This window comes from Schistocerca cancellata, chromosome 1, assembly GCF_023864275.1.
Source record: "Schistocerca cancellata isolate TAMUIC-IGC-003103 chromosome 1, iqSchCanc2.1, whole genome shotgun sequence".
NCBI lineage: Eukaryota > Metazoa > Arthropoda > Insecta > Orthoptera > Acrididae > Schistocerca > Schistocerca cancellata.
In genome coordinates, this window is record NC_064626.1 from 602,065,891 (window position 1) to 602,084,865 (window position 18,975).

Sequence of the window (18,975 nt, forward strand, 5' to 3'; positions counted from 1 at the left end):
ACCCCCTTCCGTTCTTCCATTTTGGGACTGCCGCAGCTGTCCCCATTGCTCCTTTAACAATTCCAGAACAGGGGGTTGGGTTGGGTTGTTTGGGGAAAGACACCAAACAGTGAGGTCATCGGCCTCATTGGATTAGGGAAGGGCAGGAAAGGAAGTCAGCCATGCCCTTTCAAAGGAACCATCCCGGCATTTGCCTGGAGCGATTTAGGGAAATCACGGAAAAACTAAATCAGGATGGTTGGACATGGTATTGAACCGTCATCCTCCTGAATGCGAGTCCAGTGTGCTTACCACTGCAGCACCTTGCTAGGTTCCAGAACAGGATCACAGGCTCTACTTATCAGGTACCCCATGTCATCATGGTTCATGAGTTACTTTTATCTCAATCGATTTCAGCAATGGATGACTTCATTACCTTTCTTAATTGGGTGTGGCTTTGATGTTCTTTGCACCTGATATCCACTGTTCCTGTACTCTGTCCAATGTAGGACACGCCACATTGACAAGGTATAAAATAAATCCCTGGTTTCCATAACTGCAGGTCATCTTTATGACTCCCCACCAGTCCCACAACCTCACTGGATGGACAGAAAACACACTTGATATTGTATTTACCAAGGATCCTACAGATTCTTGCAAAAATAGAACCAGCATGGGGCAGATACGCTACCTTCTTTGCTTCATCTTGCTCTGTTCCTGTAATCTATGGTGTAGTGGCTCATTGGAGTGTCATCTTAATTTTTGGTCATGTATCCATTTTTGTTTAATTATTTATCTAAAGAATTTGGTGGCGAATTGATTGCAGGGTATGGAACATTGTTTAAACAATTTAGACAATGTGTAAAATGCTGTTTATTTAAACATTTTATGGGATGCAAGGAAATGTCTGTAATATGGTTTATTCGTTTATCTAAAGAATTTGTCAGGAGACTGACTCCAGCTTATGGAATACTGTTATTTAGACAGTTTAGGGGATACAAGGTTGTTATAGAATATAGTGTGTTTAAGAAATTCCTCAGGAAATTGAGTGCAGCGTGTGGAACATTTAAACAATTGCAGCACATTTTCAATCCGATTGTGTAAGTAAACACGTAATTACACTGTCACAGATCGCTTAAACGTACCTTAAAAACTCTCTCACGTCTCACCATCCACGCAGGCTGTCTAGAGCTGGAGCACGCCAGAGAGACTTGCAAATGCCAATGGGCTTACAGTGCCACTGCTGGCTGCTCCACAGCTATTTGAAGTACCGCACTACATCTATTGCACTTTTGGGAATTATTGCACAATACGAGGGGCATTTGAAAAAGCCATGTAAAAATAAAAACTACTTACGTGTTTGGGGTAAACCTTTTTTATTTTTCAACAGTCTCCTTTTATACTTATACACTTCATCTAATTCTGTTCCAATTTGTTGATCCCTTCCGAACAATAGGAATTTTTCAAGTCTGCAAAATAGCTATTAGTTGATGCAATCACCTCCTTGTTTGAATAAAATCTTTGTCCCGCCAGCCATTTCTATAAATTGGGGAACAAATATTAGTCTGAAGGAGCCAAGTCTGGAGAATAGCGGGGATGTGAAATGAGTTGGAATCCTATTTCCATTAATTTTGTGACCACAAATGCTGAGGTGTGTGCTGGTGCATTGTTGTGACGGAAAAGGACTTTTTTTCCGTTCCAATTGCCGGTGTTTTTCTTGCAGCTCGGTTTTCAAACAGTCCAATAACAATGAATAATATGCACCTGTAATAGTTTTACCCTTTTCCAGGTAGTCAACGAGGATTGTCCCTTGCGAATCCCAAAAGACAGTCGCCATGACCTTTCCAGCCGAAGGACAGGTCTTCGCCTTTTTTGGTACAGATTCTCCCTTGGTAACCCATTGTTTAGATTGTTGTTTGGTCTCAGGAGTATAGTAATGTATCCATGTTTCACCCACACCCAGTGCCGAAACGATGCTTAAAGTCCTGCCAATTCTTCCTGAACAGCTGCAAACCATCCTTGCAACACTTCACACAATTCCGTTTTTGGTCAAGCATGAGCAATCGCGGAACCAATTTTGGGGATAGCTTTCTCATGTCCAAATGTTTATGCAAAACATTATGTACCCATTCATTCGAGATGCCCACAGCTATAGTAATTTAACACACCTTAACTCCTCTGTCATCCATCACCATATCATGGATTTTATCAATGATTTCTGGAGTCGTAACCTCTACAGGGCGTCCAGAATGTTCAGCATCACTTATGCCCATATGGCCACTCTGAAAATTTTGAAACCACTTATAAACTGTTCTAATCGAAGGTGCAGAGTCACCATAATGTTTATCAAGCTTCTCTTTAGTCTCCTGAGGTGTTTTGCCTTTCATAAAGTAATGATTAATCACCACATGAAATTATTCTTTGTCCATTTTCTGACAATCACTCGATGTTCTAGATTCACACAAATGCCAAACTCAAAGAAATAGACCAATATGGCTGAAACTTGGTGTGCATTATTTCCAAAGATGCTACTAACTAAACATGACCTCAATATGCGCCGGTGGTCCCATCTCTCGGACTTTGCATGGACTTTTCAAACACCCCTCATACTTACCTCTTTCATTATTTTCTTCACAGAAATATTTGAACTATTAGAATGGGAGCTTGACGCTACAACTACATCTCAGCCATTGGCATCACTGCACCCCAGACTGTCATCATTGCTGTGCCTGGCCTGAGCACCTTGTCCTGGATCAACAACAACGTCATCTCATCTCAGACCTATTTATAATTGTCCAGCTAGCAGTAACTTTCTTGCCCATCCTGTTAACGAAGACAGACAGCAGGTTAGTCACATACCAGTCTTAACCTACTCTGTGGCATGAGATACAGGATGTCATATGCCCATATTACCAATAGTACAGTAGGGTACTGAATCAGATCCATTTTCTTAATGTATGCCTACCCATTTCGAAAAGTGAGCTTCACAAAACTGTTAATGATTCATCTCATCCTGCCATTAAGTGTGTTGTAGTTTTATGATGCAAACTCACATATCACCAAGAACAAGAAGAAGAAGAAGAAGAAGAAGAAGAAGACGATGGCGAGGAAAAAAGCATCAACTATATTTTGGTGGAAAATGGTGTGATAGCATGGACAAGGCTAATTCCATACCCTACCACTCATTAATTTCAATACACCCAATAAATGACATCTAGTTCTTTGTACAGTTGAGAAAACAAAAGAATAGTATAACAGTTGTACATGTCATGATTTTTGTTTGTGGTGATAGAGATACAATAGTATTCAACAAACAATGTTGTGTACATAAATGTTATGTACCTATCTGATATATTTGTTTACCTATTTGCCGACAGACCCCGCATTTGGTGCACCTGTGTTGTTCTCTGTAGTGATGTGATGTCAGCAGCGAACAGCAAGCATTGCTATTATACATAACATGTGGTTCCTGCATGTCAGTTTCTTTGTGACATTGAAGTGTGCATATTCCTAGTATGGCTCCACGTTTGGAGATATCCACAGAAAAATGTGCTGCAATTGTAGCACTTATCCAAGCAGGTGTATCTACTCGTCAAATCGCGAAACAGTGTAGTGTGTCTGTAGGGGGAGCAATAAGGACATACCAGACCAGGACGACCTTGTAAAACAACTAAAAGTGATGATAAATATATCAGAATTATCAGTAAGAAAAATAGATTCAAACCAGGCCCCAAATTCACGCAAAATTGGTAGAAATGAACATGACAACAATATCTGTTGCAACAGTAAAAAGGAGACTGACTGAAGCCGGCTTGAAAGGGTGTCTAGAAGAATATTTGTTCGTCGATTTGTAGGGGAAAGGGTAGCCCAGCAGCGTGTTCTGCCTACAGTTAAAAACAGTGGAGGTTCTATTATGGTTTGGGGATGTTTTGTCAGAGAGTGAGTTGGCGACATTGTGAAAATAGAAGGATGTGTGGATCAGAAGCAGTACCACCACATACTTCAGTATCATGCAATATGAAGTTGATTGCGCTTAATAGAGAAAGGGTTCACCTTACACCAGGATAATGATCCAAAACATCGGTCAGCATGCTGTACGAACTACATTGCATCAAAGGAAAAACAAAAAGTACTGAATGATATGGGATGGCTCTCCCAAAGCCCCGATTGTAATCCCATTGAAATGGTCTGGGATGAAGTGGAGAGATGTATCAGGGAAGTTAATACATCCAGCAAAGAACATCTCTGGATTATTGTTAAGGATGTGTGGAATCACATAGATTCATGATACAAAAACTGATTGACCGCATGCCTCGAATTTGTGACACAGTCATTAAAACCAAAGGAAGATATTTGAATGAAAGTAAAATATAATGATTAAGATTGTATTATATATGTGGAAGTTAATATAATTGTATTTAGTGAGAAATACCAGGGTGTACTGAAATTAATGAGCGGCAGTATAAATTGCAGAAAAAAGAGTCTGGGAGGGCACTCAACCAGATACTGCACCCTGAGGCCCACTCACATTTTGACCCATGAACTGGGTGAGGAGGTCCTACATCCCTCTTCCCAAGGATGAAGCATAGAAAAAGCCATTATTGATATCCAAAATCTTGAAGATGAGCTTTGCTTTGTCTGGTCAATCTTGGCTTTTGGTAATAATTACAAGAAAATAGCCATGAATCCAAGCACATAACATTTGGGTGGCAGTATCCATGATTATTACGACTTTGATGGTAGAAATTTCCCTGTGAGTCTTCAGGATGTACCTAAATTTCAGAAGTAGAATCAACATACATCTGTTCATGTTTGCAGCCTAAAGAAATGCGATCTTGATGATGGAGGTGTTGTTAAACACAAAGTTGTTCGACCCCTTCATTCATCAGGTTTAGGCAGTCAGCATCAGCAACAGATTCTCTCAAAGAGAAAATCAATAGTACTGTTGGGTTTAGAACTTCCCCAAATTTCTCTCCCAGTTGAATAAAGATAGTCATAAACACCACTTCGGTCCTAGATGTCTCAACTTGTTTACTTTGTGCAAGTGATTAGCAAAGCATCTGGTTGACTGCTCTACACAGGAACAGTTACATATTGAAATGACAGAGAAAATAAATACTTAAAATTTAGAAAATCTGTTGCCACAAATGTGACATCTTTGTAGTGCATGCTGACTTGTGGTGGCTCCTTGCTCCCATAAAGACCTCTTGAGGACAACCTCACTGCCTCATATACCCCTTTCACAGGAAGACACATATGATATAAAGCAGCATCTCAAGTAGTATGCACATATGACACAAGTAATAATTGTTTCGAATCTTATGTCAGGAAAAATCATGCAAGATGGCTGCTCTCTGGGCTTGAACAACTTGCAATTCAAGTTGAAATGATTTATCACACCAACATACTTATAATCAGATCACAGGAAAATGATGAATTATACAAGAATGTAGTTGACTGCCAAACTTGAGGACTGCCATTAAGTAGGAAAGCAGAAACTTCACAATGGACCAAATCCATCTTTTAGTTTGGGGCATTTCTTGTATCTCAAATAATTTCTTAGCGACTGTAAATAATATGACTGGTACTGATTAATTATATGGGATTCTAATACTCTCTTTTGAGTGTTTACTAGTGCAGAGATTACTAACTCATGCTCCAGTTCGCTAAATAGTGTGTTAACTGAATCATCTGTTCAGTTATTTCAATCAGTACAGCTAAATGCTGTCTCATGTGATTGGTATTGTTCATGTATTCGTTAATGTATCTGTGAAGCTTTTCCATCCCTGATATGATATTTCCTTATTTCGTTCAAACTACTGCTATCTTCAGAATGAGATTTTCACTCTGCAGCGGAGTGTGCGCTGATATGAAACTTCCTGGCAGATTAAAACTGTGTGCCCGACCGAGACTCGAACTCGGGACCTTTGCCTTTCGCGGGCAAGTGCTCTTATTAAAGCTGGTTATCATTAACTTAACTACTGTGACCTGTTCCTTCATTAGTTTTAGTTGTTGACTCTGTTTTTCTTCCACTAGATATATTTTCATTTTAAAACATAAGCAGCTTGCTCAACCAGTATGCCAAATAATACCTTACTAATTTCTCCTATGAATTTTAGTACACACTGTTGGCATCTCACTTCTCATTGTGCTAACAGCCCAATTTGGCTTTGCAGATTCTGACTGTTCCTTACGTGCCAAATTAAGGCTTCTTGTGCCTTATTACATTCTGTGTTAGGTGTCCAAATTTTTGAGTTTACGTTTAAAATCCTACAGCCAAGTGTATTAAATCACTCAGTTTCACTATTTTTTGAGGTCAACAAAGTTTACATAGCTCATAATTTTTCAAGTTACACTGTCCATTTGTATCTCGTGTCGATCATCATAGTGAAGACCTGGTGATGAACAAAATTTCTCAAAATGTCCCACATTTTGGCAATGCTGCAGCAATATAACTGCTCAGGTACTTATTTTTCTTAAGGTGAATGACTAAATTTGGCTCCAGTGCTTGCATGACCAAAAAAGGTCATATCACAAAACTATCTAGTTCTTCGATATGGCCCTTCATACATTTTCATCTTACAACAAAATTTTATTTCCGGAAAGAAACAGCTTCATATTTTGTGTTTGATCATAATATTCCTTAAATGTCATAATTGTATATTATTCCGGCAGGATCTTTCTGCAGGGCACCTGGTATATTGCACTCTATTCGTAAAAATAAATCAGTTGGTGCATATCTTGTCACTGCATGTGTGTGGCATTGAACACAAATACAGTTAAGGTATCAACATGTCCTGTACACACTCTTCATGGTGTCACTCATGAAGTTACTCTCTTGGTCACTTAATAAAACAGACAGTATTCCAAATTTTAAAATAATACTCTCCACTAAGATACATGCTACTGTTATGGTGTCTTGTTTTTTGGTTGGTTCTGCAAGGAATTTTGTCAATGTATCCTGGAATGCTAGGAGTTTCCTTTTTCATTTGATTGAGAGGTCCTACAATGTCAATATCGCAATCTAGAACACTTTTGCAGTAGTTGTCATTATTTCTAGCAGCACTTTTATTTTGTGCTATCTGACTTTGTTCTTTTGGCAGCTCATGCATTTTTGAATGCACTGTGCAACATCTAGCTTCATTCTTGGCCACATTTTGTATTTCTTTAAGCATTCATATGTGTGACTTATTTCTTGCTGACTGCCTTGTGGCAAGCCATGGAACTACTTCAAAATTCTTTGTTTCATTTCTTCAGTTACTCTGATTTTGCAAGTGCATCTTCAGAACTAACAGTGTGTTCATTCTTTTGTGTTTGTATTTCTCTTGTGTGTTACAGGCTGTCGGCTACTTTGTTATTTTTGTCACTTTTGTATACATTCTTGTAATCAAGTTCAAGCTCCAGTATAAACTTCATTGGGTGGGGCAGTCACACTTGCTGTCCAGGTCAGTGGCTTATCTGATTAACTTGAGAAAAGAATAATTGCTTTGTGGTATGTGGCTGTAGGTACTCTTTTTATAGTGCTAATCACTGTTGGGACTGGTTTCAAACCATTTGCGGACAATGTGTGTCTCAAGTAAGTGGTCTCGTTGGTTAAGAACAGTAATTTCAAATTATGGTGTCACAATCTTTCTAATGCTTCTGCTAACTTGTCATTCTCTGATCTTCATTTGTGGAGTATAATGCCAACATTGTCTAAGTAAATGAACAATTTATCACCATGCAAATCCATTGTGACAAAATTAATAAATTTCAGAAATGTACTGGTGGCAGTCTTTAATCCCATGGACAATCACTAGTACTTATAATTCCCTGGTGGTGTCCTAAAAATAGTTTTTCGTCAGTCCTCATCCAGTAACACCTGGTAGAATCCTTTGGCCAAATCTATGGTTGAGTAAAACTTTGCCTTGCCCAAACTATCTAGAATTTCATCTATGCATGGACGAGAAAAACCTATGTTGGCACACCGATCATTTAAGCGGCGGTAATCAGTCACTAATGGCCATTTCTGCTTACCACAAGCATCCAGTTTCTTAGTAATGTGTGGGGAATTTCATTCATTAGTACTTGGAACTATTATATAGTGTTCTAACAATTTGTCTACCTCTTGCTGCAATGCTCACATTGAGCTTATGGTATTCGGTACAGTCTAGAACAGATTATACCTCCCTTGGCCTCCGGTAATAACATTATCTCACATGCGATGCTAATTGTGTGGGTTAAAAGATCTGGTAAATGAAACATGTCACTGTAAGCAATGCACAACTCTATGATCGACTGGTTTTCCTTGGAATACAATGTTCGATCCTCATATCTTCCTTTAATCTGGCAATGTGTGATTTCCTCTCTTAGGACATTCTCTCTACATTCCATATACACAATTCCTTGTGCACAATTTCCCTTGACACTGCTTCCACCCCACTTGGACTCTTTACTGTGACTAACTGAGAGGTCATGTTTGATACTATGGTTACTAATATTTTAGGAAGATATACACTTTCCTGTAATTCTGGTTCTGAAACTGTAGTTTCACATAAACATCTTGCTCTCACTATTTTCACCTCTCTTGGGCCTAACACAAGTTTCACATCCACACTTTCTCTGACTAGCTTGACTGCATTCCAGCAGTTCTGTTGCTTAACGTTACTTGTTTTTACTTGATTGTAACACTTGATTATTTTGCTCATTTACTGCTTTTCTCTTGTCCTTGCTCACTGGCATTGCGCTTTCGGTTCTACTTCTGTATGTAACTTGACCCCTCTATTTCTTATCCAAAAGCTCTAATTTGTGTAATTAATGACTACATTGCATTCCTTAAAGAAATCTCTGCCTGTTAACCTCTGACCTAGCTGTTCTCCCACAGCATGAAATTCTGGTCACTTCTAAACCACCGCAAATTTTTAATTTTAAATACACTGTTCCCCCGGTATTTGTCACTTGGCGTACTGTGCCTTTAATCCATATAATCTCTTCTGGGTTATACAGCACCTGTTCTATCAAATATTTTTTTTATATATATATACAGGGTGCGTCAAAAAAATGTATACACACTTTGAAGCGTCATAGAAAATTTATTTCTCATTCTACAATGTTAAATTTCTGGAAATGGAAAGCTTAAAGTACAATTGGAAAAATAAATGTAATTTGCAAATTTGATTAATGTTCAAACTGGTGGCCTTCAGCATCAATACATTTCTGAGTACGAGTCACCACTGATTCCGCACATCATACCAAAGTGTCCAATGAGATTTCTGCGCACACGGCCTGAATCTCATTCCAAAATGTGTCCAGGTTACGTGGTTTACGTTTGTACACCTCATCTTTTACTGTGCCCCATAAGAAGATATGCAGCGGCGTGAGGTCTGGAGAGCATGCAGGAAACTCGATTGGTCCCCTGCATCCTATCCACTGGCCTGGCACATTGTGATCCAGGTATGCTCGTACATCCTTATGATAGTGCAGCGGGGCGCCATCTTGTTGGAAATAAAACTCATCATTACCGTATAATGCACGAATGGCAGGGAATATGGAGTCAGCAAGCATTGATAGGTACGTTTCTCAAGTAACAGTACCTTCAAAGTGGAAAGGCCCAATGAGTCCCCTTGCAGACAAATCACACCACATATTTACACCAGGCAAATTCACAGCCTTTTCAACTGTAATGTGAGGATTATCTTCAGCCCAGTACACACAATTGTGCCTATTGGCAGTTCCATTGAGTTTGAATTTGGCTTCATCTGACCAAATTATGCTACCCATAAATCCCAGTTCATGTCTCATCATTTCCTGAACCCATTCACAAAATTCTAACCTTCGATCTGGATCATCGTCACTAAGCTGTTGCACCAGCCTTGGAATGAAGGTCTTTCCTCTCCGTTATATTCTTGGCTAAAGACTGCACCCAGAGCAAAATCTGAGGCATCGGTTGCAAGAATAAAAGGTTTTTCAAAATCTGGATAGACTAACAGAGGTGAGCTTGTTAGTACTTCTTTAATCTTCTTTACAGCTACTTCACATTCTTCTGACCACTCGAAAACTGCACCTTTTTTCAACAACTTGGTTAATGGCTTAGCTATGGTGGTATAATCTTTCACAAACCGGCAATAGTAATTATATAGGCCAAACAGTGACTGTAACTCTCTTACATTGGTTGGGGTGGGAAAATCTCTCACAGCCTCAGTCAACCGAGGATCTGGTTTGACACCTTCAGCACTGATGACATGTCCCAAGTACTGGACTTGTGACTGTGCAAATGAACATTTTTCTATCTTCAGACTTAAATTGGCACTCTGCATATGTGACAAAACACACCTCAACCTTTCTGCATGTTCTTCAATAGTTCTAGAAAATACAATAATATCGTCTAAATAAACTGAACATGTGGTGGGCTTTAAACCACGTAACAATAAATCAGCAAATCTTTGAAAGGTTGCAGGAGCATTCCTGAGACCAAATGGCATACGTAAAAACTCATACAAACCCAAAGGCACAATAAAGGCGGTTTTAGGTCTGTCCTTGGGAGCTATAGGAATCTGATGATACCCTGATCGCTAATCTAAAGTGGTGAAATACTTGCAGTTTCCTAATTGATCTAGGGTTTTGTCAATACGAGGCGAAGGATAAGTATCAGGTGTTGTTACTTTATGCACCGCTCTCATATCAACACAGAGCCTATAACTCTTCTCGCCATTGATTGATTTCTTACGAACCAGAACGATTGGGGACGACCAGGGGCTGGCAGAGGGTTGAATAATCCCTACTGCTAGCTGCTGTTGAACTGTGTCTTCCACTATTGGTTGTAAATGATAAGGGATCCTATATGCTGTTTAAGATATAGGTCTAGCATCCCCGGTGGGAATCTCGTGCTGTATGAGGTCAGTAGCAGGCAAATATTGCCTTTCCTTAAACAACCACGCAAATTCTTCCAATACGGGCCATATTAGCCTCTGCTCTGCTTTACTCATATGCTCTAACTTTTCATTAAATTGCTTTTGCAAAGAGGGTATCAGGGTATGCGCACTTCTAATAGGGAACTGCTTCCTATTTTGACTTTTACCTTCAGTTATCACTGCAAAATCATCATCTCGTATTTCCTGACCACTTGCTAAAACTGTTCCACGTGGAATCTCTATCTTTCTCAAACCAAAATTATCGACACATACAGGTACACAAAACTTCTTCCCTTTTCTCTCTACAGCACATAAACCTCTCTTCACATGAACTTGTAACCTGTCCAACACATCGTTTTGACGGAGCGGATCCACAAAAACGATTGAACTAGTAGGCAATGGAGCTTTGATATCAACCCATAGAACCTTGCCTGTCCCACTCTCAATGGTAACTGGGCGTAACGATTTAATGGGCCATGTACACGATTCTGTCGGATCCTGTGAGAGCGGCCGTCCCTCACAGTTTCCTCGTGCGCTTTCGGTCCGAACGCCGCCGAAAAAGCAAGTTTCCTCACCAAATCGGACGGTGTGCATCCTATAATCGATTACCCCTTGGTACTCATTGAGGAAATCATTGCCTATAATGATATCAAAGTCCCTCCTACGTTCCCGTACAACCTCCATACTAAAACCATATGTTTTTTTACTTAACTGAAAACAAACGAAAGATGACCCGGTAGAAATGATCAGTCCTTCACCCAATCCAGCAATGTGATAGCGGGGCGGTTTCAACCTCCGCTTATCGTGATAGGGGACAAACAGCACGCTAATTTGTGCTCTCGTATCTACTAACATTCTAATTGTTCTACACCTGAGTTTACCCTCTAACAAAACATTTGCCACCTCATCTTTCTGCTGTTATTTATACACCGGTTTCGTTACTTTTATCGGGGGCGAGGGTTGGTGGCTGAGCCTGTCCCCCGACCATTTCCCTGTTGGTAACTACGCCGTTGCCTGTTTGTCTGTGGAACATTTTGCTGCCTTTATCTGGTTACATTGTTTTGGGGGCATGTGGCATTAGTATGCCTGATCTTGTGGCATCTGCCCCAACACGGTGCGTGGCAGTATGATTAAACTTCCCACAGCACTGACATTTTGCATCATTAAGAAACACGCGCCGCGACTCATTACTTCGCGATGGGTTAGAAACAAATCTCCCTGCTTCCTCACGTAGTATTGCAATTCGCACAGCTTCGTGCTATGTAGTAGGGGAAGCCAGTTTCACTTCTGTCCCAGTTTGCGGGTTAATCCCTCGAATGAACACATCTATAGCCCTTGCTTCTGCTTCCTCTATTAAAACTTCATTACGGAACTAGTAGTTGCTAAGCACATAAGTGCGACACGATACCGTGCGGATTCGATCAGCAAATACTTCTAAATCTTCATTGGTTTTCCGTCGTAAGGTAGACAGCAAATCCCGATAATAACTGACACCTCTCTTATCGGAATAGCGCTCTGCTAACCCTTTAGCCAAGGCTTCAAAAGTGATAGCATCTCCCAGAGCGTCGACTGACTCAACATATGTTCGAGCGTCTCCTGCTAGTTTCAGCTTCAGCACACTCAAAAGGAAACTATCAGGTCACCCAAAAGTCCTACCTACATCTTTGACACACTGCAAAAATGTCGTTACAGTTTCATTAGTTTTACCCGCGAAAGTCGGGATGAAATTTACGGCAGGGAAACTGCCAACAAGAGAGGACATTGGTGGAACGGTGCTAACTGCAGAGGCGCAAATAGCGCTTGCACCTGCTTGTTCAAGTGTAACTTTTTTGTTGCTTTCCGCCGCAAGCGCATTGCACTGCTCTTGCAATTCCATCTTTTGCACAGTTAACTGTCTTATCTGTTCTTCTAACATAGTGACAGGGTCTGCGCCAGGAATTTCGGCAGCAGCTCCTGCTTGCTTATTTGAACGGGTGTCAGGCATGTTTACAAAATGACTTCACAAACAACTCAAGGAATTGCTACAAAGATAGCGAGGCCAGGCTACTGCAATTGCTTGCGACTTCATTATGCTGGAGGCGGCGACGTTGACGGCGCGGCGAAGGCGCGTAGGCAGACGAAGCAGCAGCCGGTCATTGAGTGCAGGATGTGCAGCGACGCTACAGCGGCGGTAAGAAGTGCTGCCCCAGCAGCATCTGATACAGTGGCATCCGGCTGACTGCGGCTCGGCTGGCGGCGTGATGGACAACGCGCGACAATGTCACTGTATCGCGTGCGTTAATGCTGAAATAAAACGGGCCACCAGTGCCGACGCGACGGCAACAGGGACAGCTGCATGTAATAATGCAGTGTTGTATCAGTGCTTCCAGCACCACAAGAAGTTAATTAACTGCAAGGCCCCCAGGTCAAAGAAAATGTCCCGGCATCTAGCCGTAATTTCAATACTTGTTAGACCGCATGGTGGGTCAGATCCCACTTCACTGACACCAGTTGTGCATGTCAGGGTGTGGCTGAGGTGGAAGTGGGGTCTAAAAAAGAACAAGTGTTAATTTTTCAACTCTGGTCGGCAAACTGCCTCCCGTTTATTGAGAAAACATTTACTGATTGACCTAGCCGGGGTACATTATGTGAGTTTAGGGGCCCTAAGGTGCAAACAGATTGAGCCGTGGCTCGAAAAGTACACAGAGGCAACCGGCCAATGCGTCTGATCTCGTCGGGGGCCTGTCTGTAAAAGAGGGCAATCCACATGCCTCGTTCACGCAGCTCGGCGCAGTGGGCGCTCACACGTGATCTGGACCTTTCTGATTGGCTGCTGTAGGAGCTCTGCCTAGGCAAGTGACGCTTCCCTAAGCATCACCCTGTCAGCAGAAAGGTTGTTTGTTCATTGAGCATGTGAACAAGCCATGGGATAGCGGCACATACTGGAAAAATCTGATGTGTCGCCAACCCAGGGCTCGTGCACGGCTTTGTGAAGATCCATTGCCATCCATAGCTCACGCATTTAAAAAAAATTTCCCTTTATCTTTTATTGAAAATAAAGGACTCCCGTACTCAATCTGTCAGCACCTGTACAGTATGCTTTCGGGTATTCTGCCACGGAGAGGAAGGCTTAGGTGGTCGTCCATTGTGCATAAAATGGAAACAGTAACTCGACAGAACACCTAGATGATATATAGAAATTGAAAAGAATCACAAATGTGGATAGGGAAGAATGATAAAGGTTCTGATAGCTCAAAATACTATACCTGTTAATGTAATTTTCTTCTTTTAGAGATAACATGTTGTTGTGCTTCAACTGAAATATATCAATCTATTTCAATACATAAAATTCGCATAAGGAATTATGCCATGAAAGTTCATAAAAAAAGCTACAGAGCCCACCTGTCAGTCAGATAATAACCATGGCTGCAAGATGATAAAGTAAGCCAACTACAGAAATAAAATTGTGCTTTACATTAAAGATCTACTATCCACAATGGTGGTTTCAGTATCCAGGTGGATTTACATCTAATGAATGATGGGAAGAAACCATTTTTCTATTTCAATCACAGCATACAAACAACTTATTGTATTTTATGGCCTATAACATGCTGCAGACTGCAAGGTGCACCTTAATGTTTCAGCATTTTTAAAAAATGACATTTTTACCATTATTACTGAAAAGCCAGACTAAAAACATTCCTAGTTTACAAAACCAAGGTGACATGTAAAATCCCTAAAAACAGTCATCTGAACTTTCTTCTTCTTCCTCTTCACCATCATTGTTTTCTTCGTATATAAGATGGTCTTAGCTGCCATTGAAAGCATTTACACTCTTTCAATGACATGTATAAAACTTTTGTTATTTCCATCTCAAGATTATTTTGGAGCCACAAACCTTTCAACCAGAAAATTATATTCCATGGAAAACTTCCCACATACTTGAGCAGATTCTCTGGAAAAAATTGAAAGATCTTCCACCTTATTAGCCAGCTTGTAACAATCCATAAACTCAGGAATGACTAATCTAACCACACTAATTGTGCCTATACCATTACATCTTATTTTCAACCAACAGGTCTTCACTCTCACATTTAAATAACAAAATAACACAGTATTATTGTAAGAACAGTATTTATGTGAAAGCCAGAAGAAATTACTGTACAGCAATGTAAAGACATGTCATATAGGGCAAAGACTGCAAATTGCACATTACATTAAAAAAGGGTACACACAAACAAAAAATATTTTGTACAGTGGAGAAAATAAAAAGGAAATCGCAATAATGCATATGTTGACAGCTGAGCTACACTTAAAAACAAAAGCTGTGACACTTATTTGACAAAATTTGACACAGTACTCAGTAGGTCTCAACTAAATGCTGAGCTAGAACATGGAATTTCATGTTGATAAGAACTGACAGTTCTCACAAACAACAATAAGTCCACCATGCTTTCTTTCTAACATTATATTTTCCACCAATATTTAAAACCTTGCACATACATGCCAAACACATGCACACACAATGATAATAAACCATATCAGAGGAGGCCTTGTCTTTTTAAATCCTCAAAGGTTTTCTTGTTAACAACATTTCCAAGCGAATCTTCATATTCCTCTTCCTGTTCAGGTTGCCAGCGCTCACTCTGCTTCTGTGTTTTAAGCTTCTCCCACACTGAAAATATAAATAAAACAACCACTTGAAACTATAAAACAACTTCAAAAAACCTTCAGCTACAATCACTTACATCCATTGAAAATGTTTGCTGAATTTTTGATCGTCACACAGTATCTATAGTAAAGAAAACTACTGAAGGAAACATTGCCAGAAGTACTATACATGACAAAATACAATGACAAACATATTTCTGTTTTCTCCAATTGAAAAAGAATGAGAATGAGAACGAGAGAGAGAGCATCCCTTCAGTCATAGAGGGTTGAGAAAATGAAGCAACTTTGGATACCTCTAAAGTGACTTATGATTAGGTCAGACAGGATTTTAACCTCTCTCATCCTATCTGCAGCTGACTGAGGAAAGACCAAATGTGTACTAGTATTAAGCAAATGATCAATGGAAAACAACTGGACATAATGATTGCCCAAGTGCAGTGTACCCCTGTAACATTCATTAGTACTGGTTTATAAATTACACAATAATAGTACTACTACTACTACTACTACTAATATAATAATAATAATAATAATAGAACAAATAGAAAAGTGGAGTAAGTATTCATTATAATAGTGGAGATGCTGAGTCGCAGCCACACTGCGAGCAGGAGCAGCAGCAGTGTGTGATGGAAGTGCCAACTGAGTGGGGGCAAGGAGGAGGCTGGGACAGAAAAAGGGAGGGATAGTAGGGAAGGGGTGAGGGACAGTGAAGTGTTCCTGGGGAGCACGCAGGGACGAGGTGGATAGAGGGTAAGGTAGCTAGGGGGAGTTGGAAGGATATGCGGAGAGTAAGGGATGGGGGAAGAGGGGTTGCGGGAAAGGAGAGAAGTAAAAAGACTAGATGCGTTGGTGGGATGAGGGCTGTGTAGTACTGGAATGGGAACAGGGAAGGGGCTGGATGGGTGAGGACAATGACTACCGAAGGTTGAGGCCAGGAGGGTTATGGGAATGTAGGATATATTGCTAGGAAAGTTCCCAACTGCGCAATTCAGAAAAGCTGGAGTTGGTGGGAAGGATCCATATGACACAGGCTGTGAAGCAGCCCTGAAATGAAGGACGTCATGTTGGGCAGCATGCTCAGCAACAGGGTGGTCCACTTGTTTCTTGGCCACAGTTTTGTCAGTGGCCATTCGTGCAGACAGACAGCTTGTTGATTGTCACAGCCACATAGAATGCAGCACAGTGGTTGCTTAGCTTGTAGATCACATGACTAGTTTCACAGATAGCCCTGCCTTTGAAGGGATAGGTGATGTTTGTGAACGGACTGGAGTAGATGGTGGTGGGAAGATGGAGGGGACTGGTCTTGCATCTAGGTCTATTACAGGGATTTGAGCCATGAGGTAAGGGGTTCAGAGAAGGGGTTGTGTAGGGATGGACAAGTATATTGTGTAGGTTCGGTGGATGGCAGAATATCATTGTGGGAGGGGTGGGAAGGATAGGAGCAGGACATTTCTCATTTCAGGGCATGACGAGAGGTAGTCGAAAGCCTGGAGGAGAATGTAATTCAATTGCTCCAGTCCTGGGTGGTCCTGAATTAGGAGGGGAACGCTCTTCAGTGGCCAGATGGTGAGACTTTGGGAGGTGCTGGGAAAGTAGAAAGATAAGGCACAGGAGATTTGTTTTTGTACAATGTTGGGAGGATAATTACAGTCTGTGAAGGCTTCAGAGATACTCTCAGTACATTTTGAGAGTGACAGCACATCACTGCAGATGCGATGACCATGGTTAGGCTGTATGGAAGGGGCTTCTTGGTATGAACAAGTGGCAGCTGTCGAAGTGTAGGTATTGTTGGTGTTAGTAGGTTTGATACGGTCAGAGGTACTGATGTGGTCATCTTTGAGGTGGAGGTCAACATCTAAGAAGATGCATTGTTGGGTCGTGCAGGACAAGGTGAAGCAAATGGAGGAGATGCTGCTGAGGTTCTGGAGGAATGTGGATAGGGTGTCCTCACCTTCAATCCAGATCGTAAAAATGTCATCAATGAATGTGAACCAGGTGAGGTGCTTAGGATTCTGGGTGTTTAGGAAGGATTACTCTAGATGGCACATGGATAGGTGGAGATAGGATGGTGCCATGTGGGTGCTCATAGCCATATCCCAGATTAGTTTGTAGATAATGCCTTCAAAGGAGAAAGTATTGTGGGTGAGGGTACAGTTAAGTCATGGCGACTAGGAAGGAGATTGTTGGTTTGGAATCCGTCGGGGATTGGGAAAGGTAGTGTTCAGTAGCGGTAAGGCCTTAGGCATTAGGGGTGTTAGTGTAAAGGGAGGTGGCATCAATAGTGACGAGCAGGGGACCATGTCATAAAGGGAAAGGAACTTGGAGAGTCGGTGGAAGAAAGAGTTGGTATCTTTCAAATAAGAGATAGGTTCCGGATAACAGGCCGAAGGTGTTCATCTACGAAAGCATAGATTCTCTCATTGGGTGCACAGTAACCGGCCACAATGGGGCATTTTCGCTGGTTGGGTTTATGGACTTTAGGAAGCATATAGATGGTAGGAGTGTGGGGAATGTTAGAGGTAAACAGAGAGAGGGACTCCAGGGAGAGGTTCTGGGATGGGCCTAGGGATTTGAGGAGTGACTAGAGATCCTGCTGGATTTCTGGAATGGGGTCACTGTGGCAAAGTTTGTAAGTGGATGCATCTGACAGCTGGCAGAGTCCTTCTGCCAGGTAATCCTTGTGATTAAACATAACAGTGGTGGAGCCTTTGTCAGTAGCCAGGATTATTTGGTTGGGATCAGCTTTTAGGTATTGGATTGGGATTCTTTCTGCAAATGTAAGGTTAGTTTGCATGTTGAGGGATCTGGGGAATGATGGTGAGGCAAGGTTCGAGATTAACAAATTCTGGAAAGTTAACAGGGGGTGATTTGAGGGCAGTGGGGTTGGATCACAGGCAGGGTTCAACATTGGTCTCATTGGTAGGGTTGGTGGCAAAAAGTGTTTTGACGGTAGGGACTGGGAGAAGGGAAGATGTTTAACAAGTCCTGAATTATTAAATTTGGAAGTGGGGAAAAATGTGAGGCCTTCGGAAAGGACTGATATTTCTGTAGGGCTACGGCTTCTAGAGGAAAGGTTCATGACTATATTTCGGGTCTGTTTAGGTTCTGGATTCTGCGAGGTGGAGGGAGGGAGTTTTGGAGGGTGGGATAAATGTAGCAGGTCTGCAATAAAGGGTTTGTCAGCTATGAGGGGATGTGGGGGAGGTTTGGAGGTTGTTGTAGAGGTGGTGGACAGTGGTACTCTAAGGGGGGAAATAGGAAGTGAGCAGGGTGGACAGGTTTTTGAGGTGACATACTTGTTGCTGTAGTTCCTGGAGGGCAAGAGTTTCAATGTGTGTTAAGGATTCCACGAATTTGGGATTGCATAGCAGGAGAATTTTGCGGATGGAGAGAAGGAGATTTGGGTTTGGTTGATACGGTTTTTGCAGGACTATGTTGGTGAGGGCTAAGGATTGAC

General features: G+C 41.4%; 1 protein-coding gene across 1 annotated transcript in view; it reads right to left on the bottom strand.

The window, feature by feature from the left end:
• Positions 1-14,511: 14,511 nt before the first annotated feature.
• LOC126182444 (splicing factor 3A subunit 3) overlaps positions 14,512-18,975 on the bottom strand; it is an 81,459-nt gene continuing 76,995 nt past the window's right edge. The window contains exon 12 of the mRNA XM_049924850.1: positions 14,512-15,522. Coding sequence (XP_049780807.1) covers positions 15,389-15,522 — 134 coding nt within the window. The 3' untranslated portion in view covers positions 14,512-15,388. The remainder of the gene's footprint in view (positions 15,523-18,975) is intronic.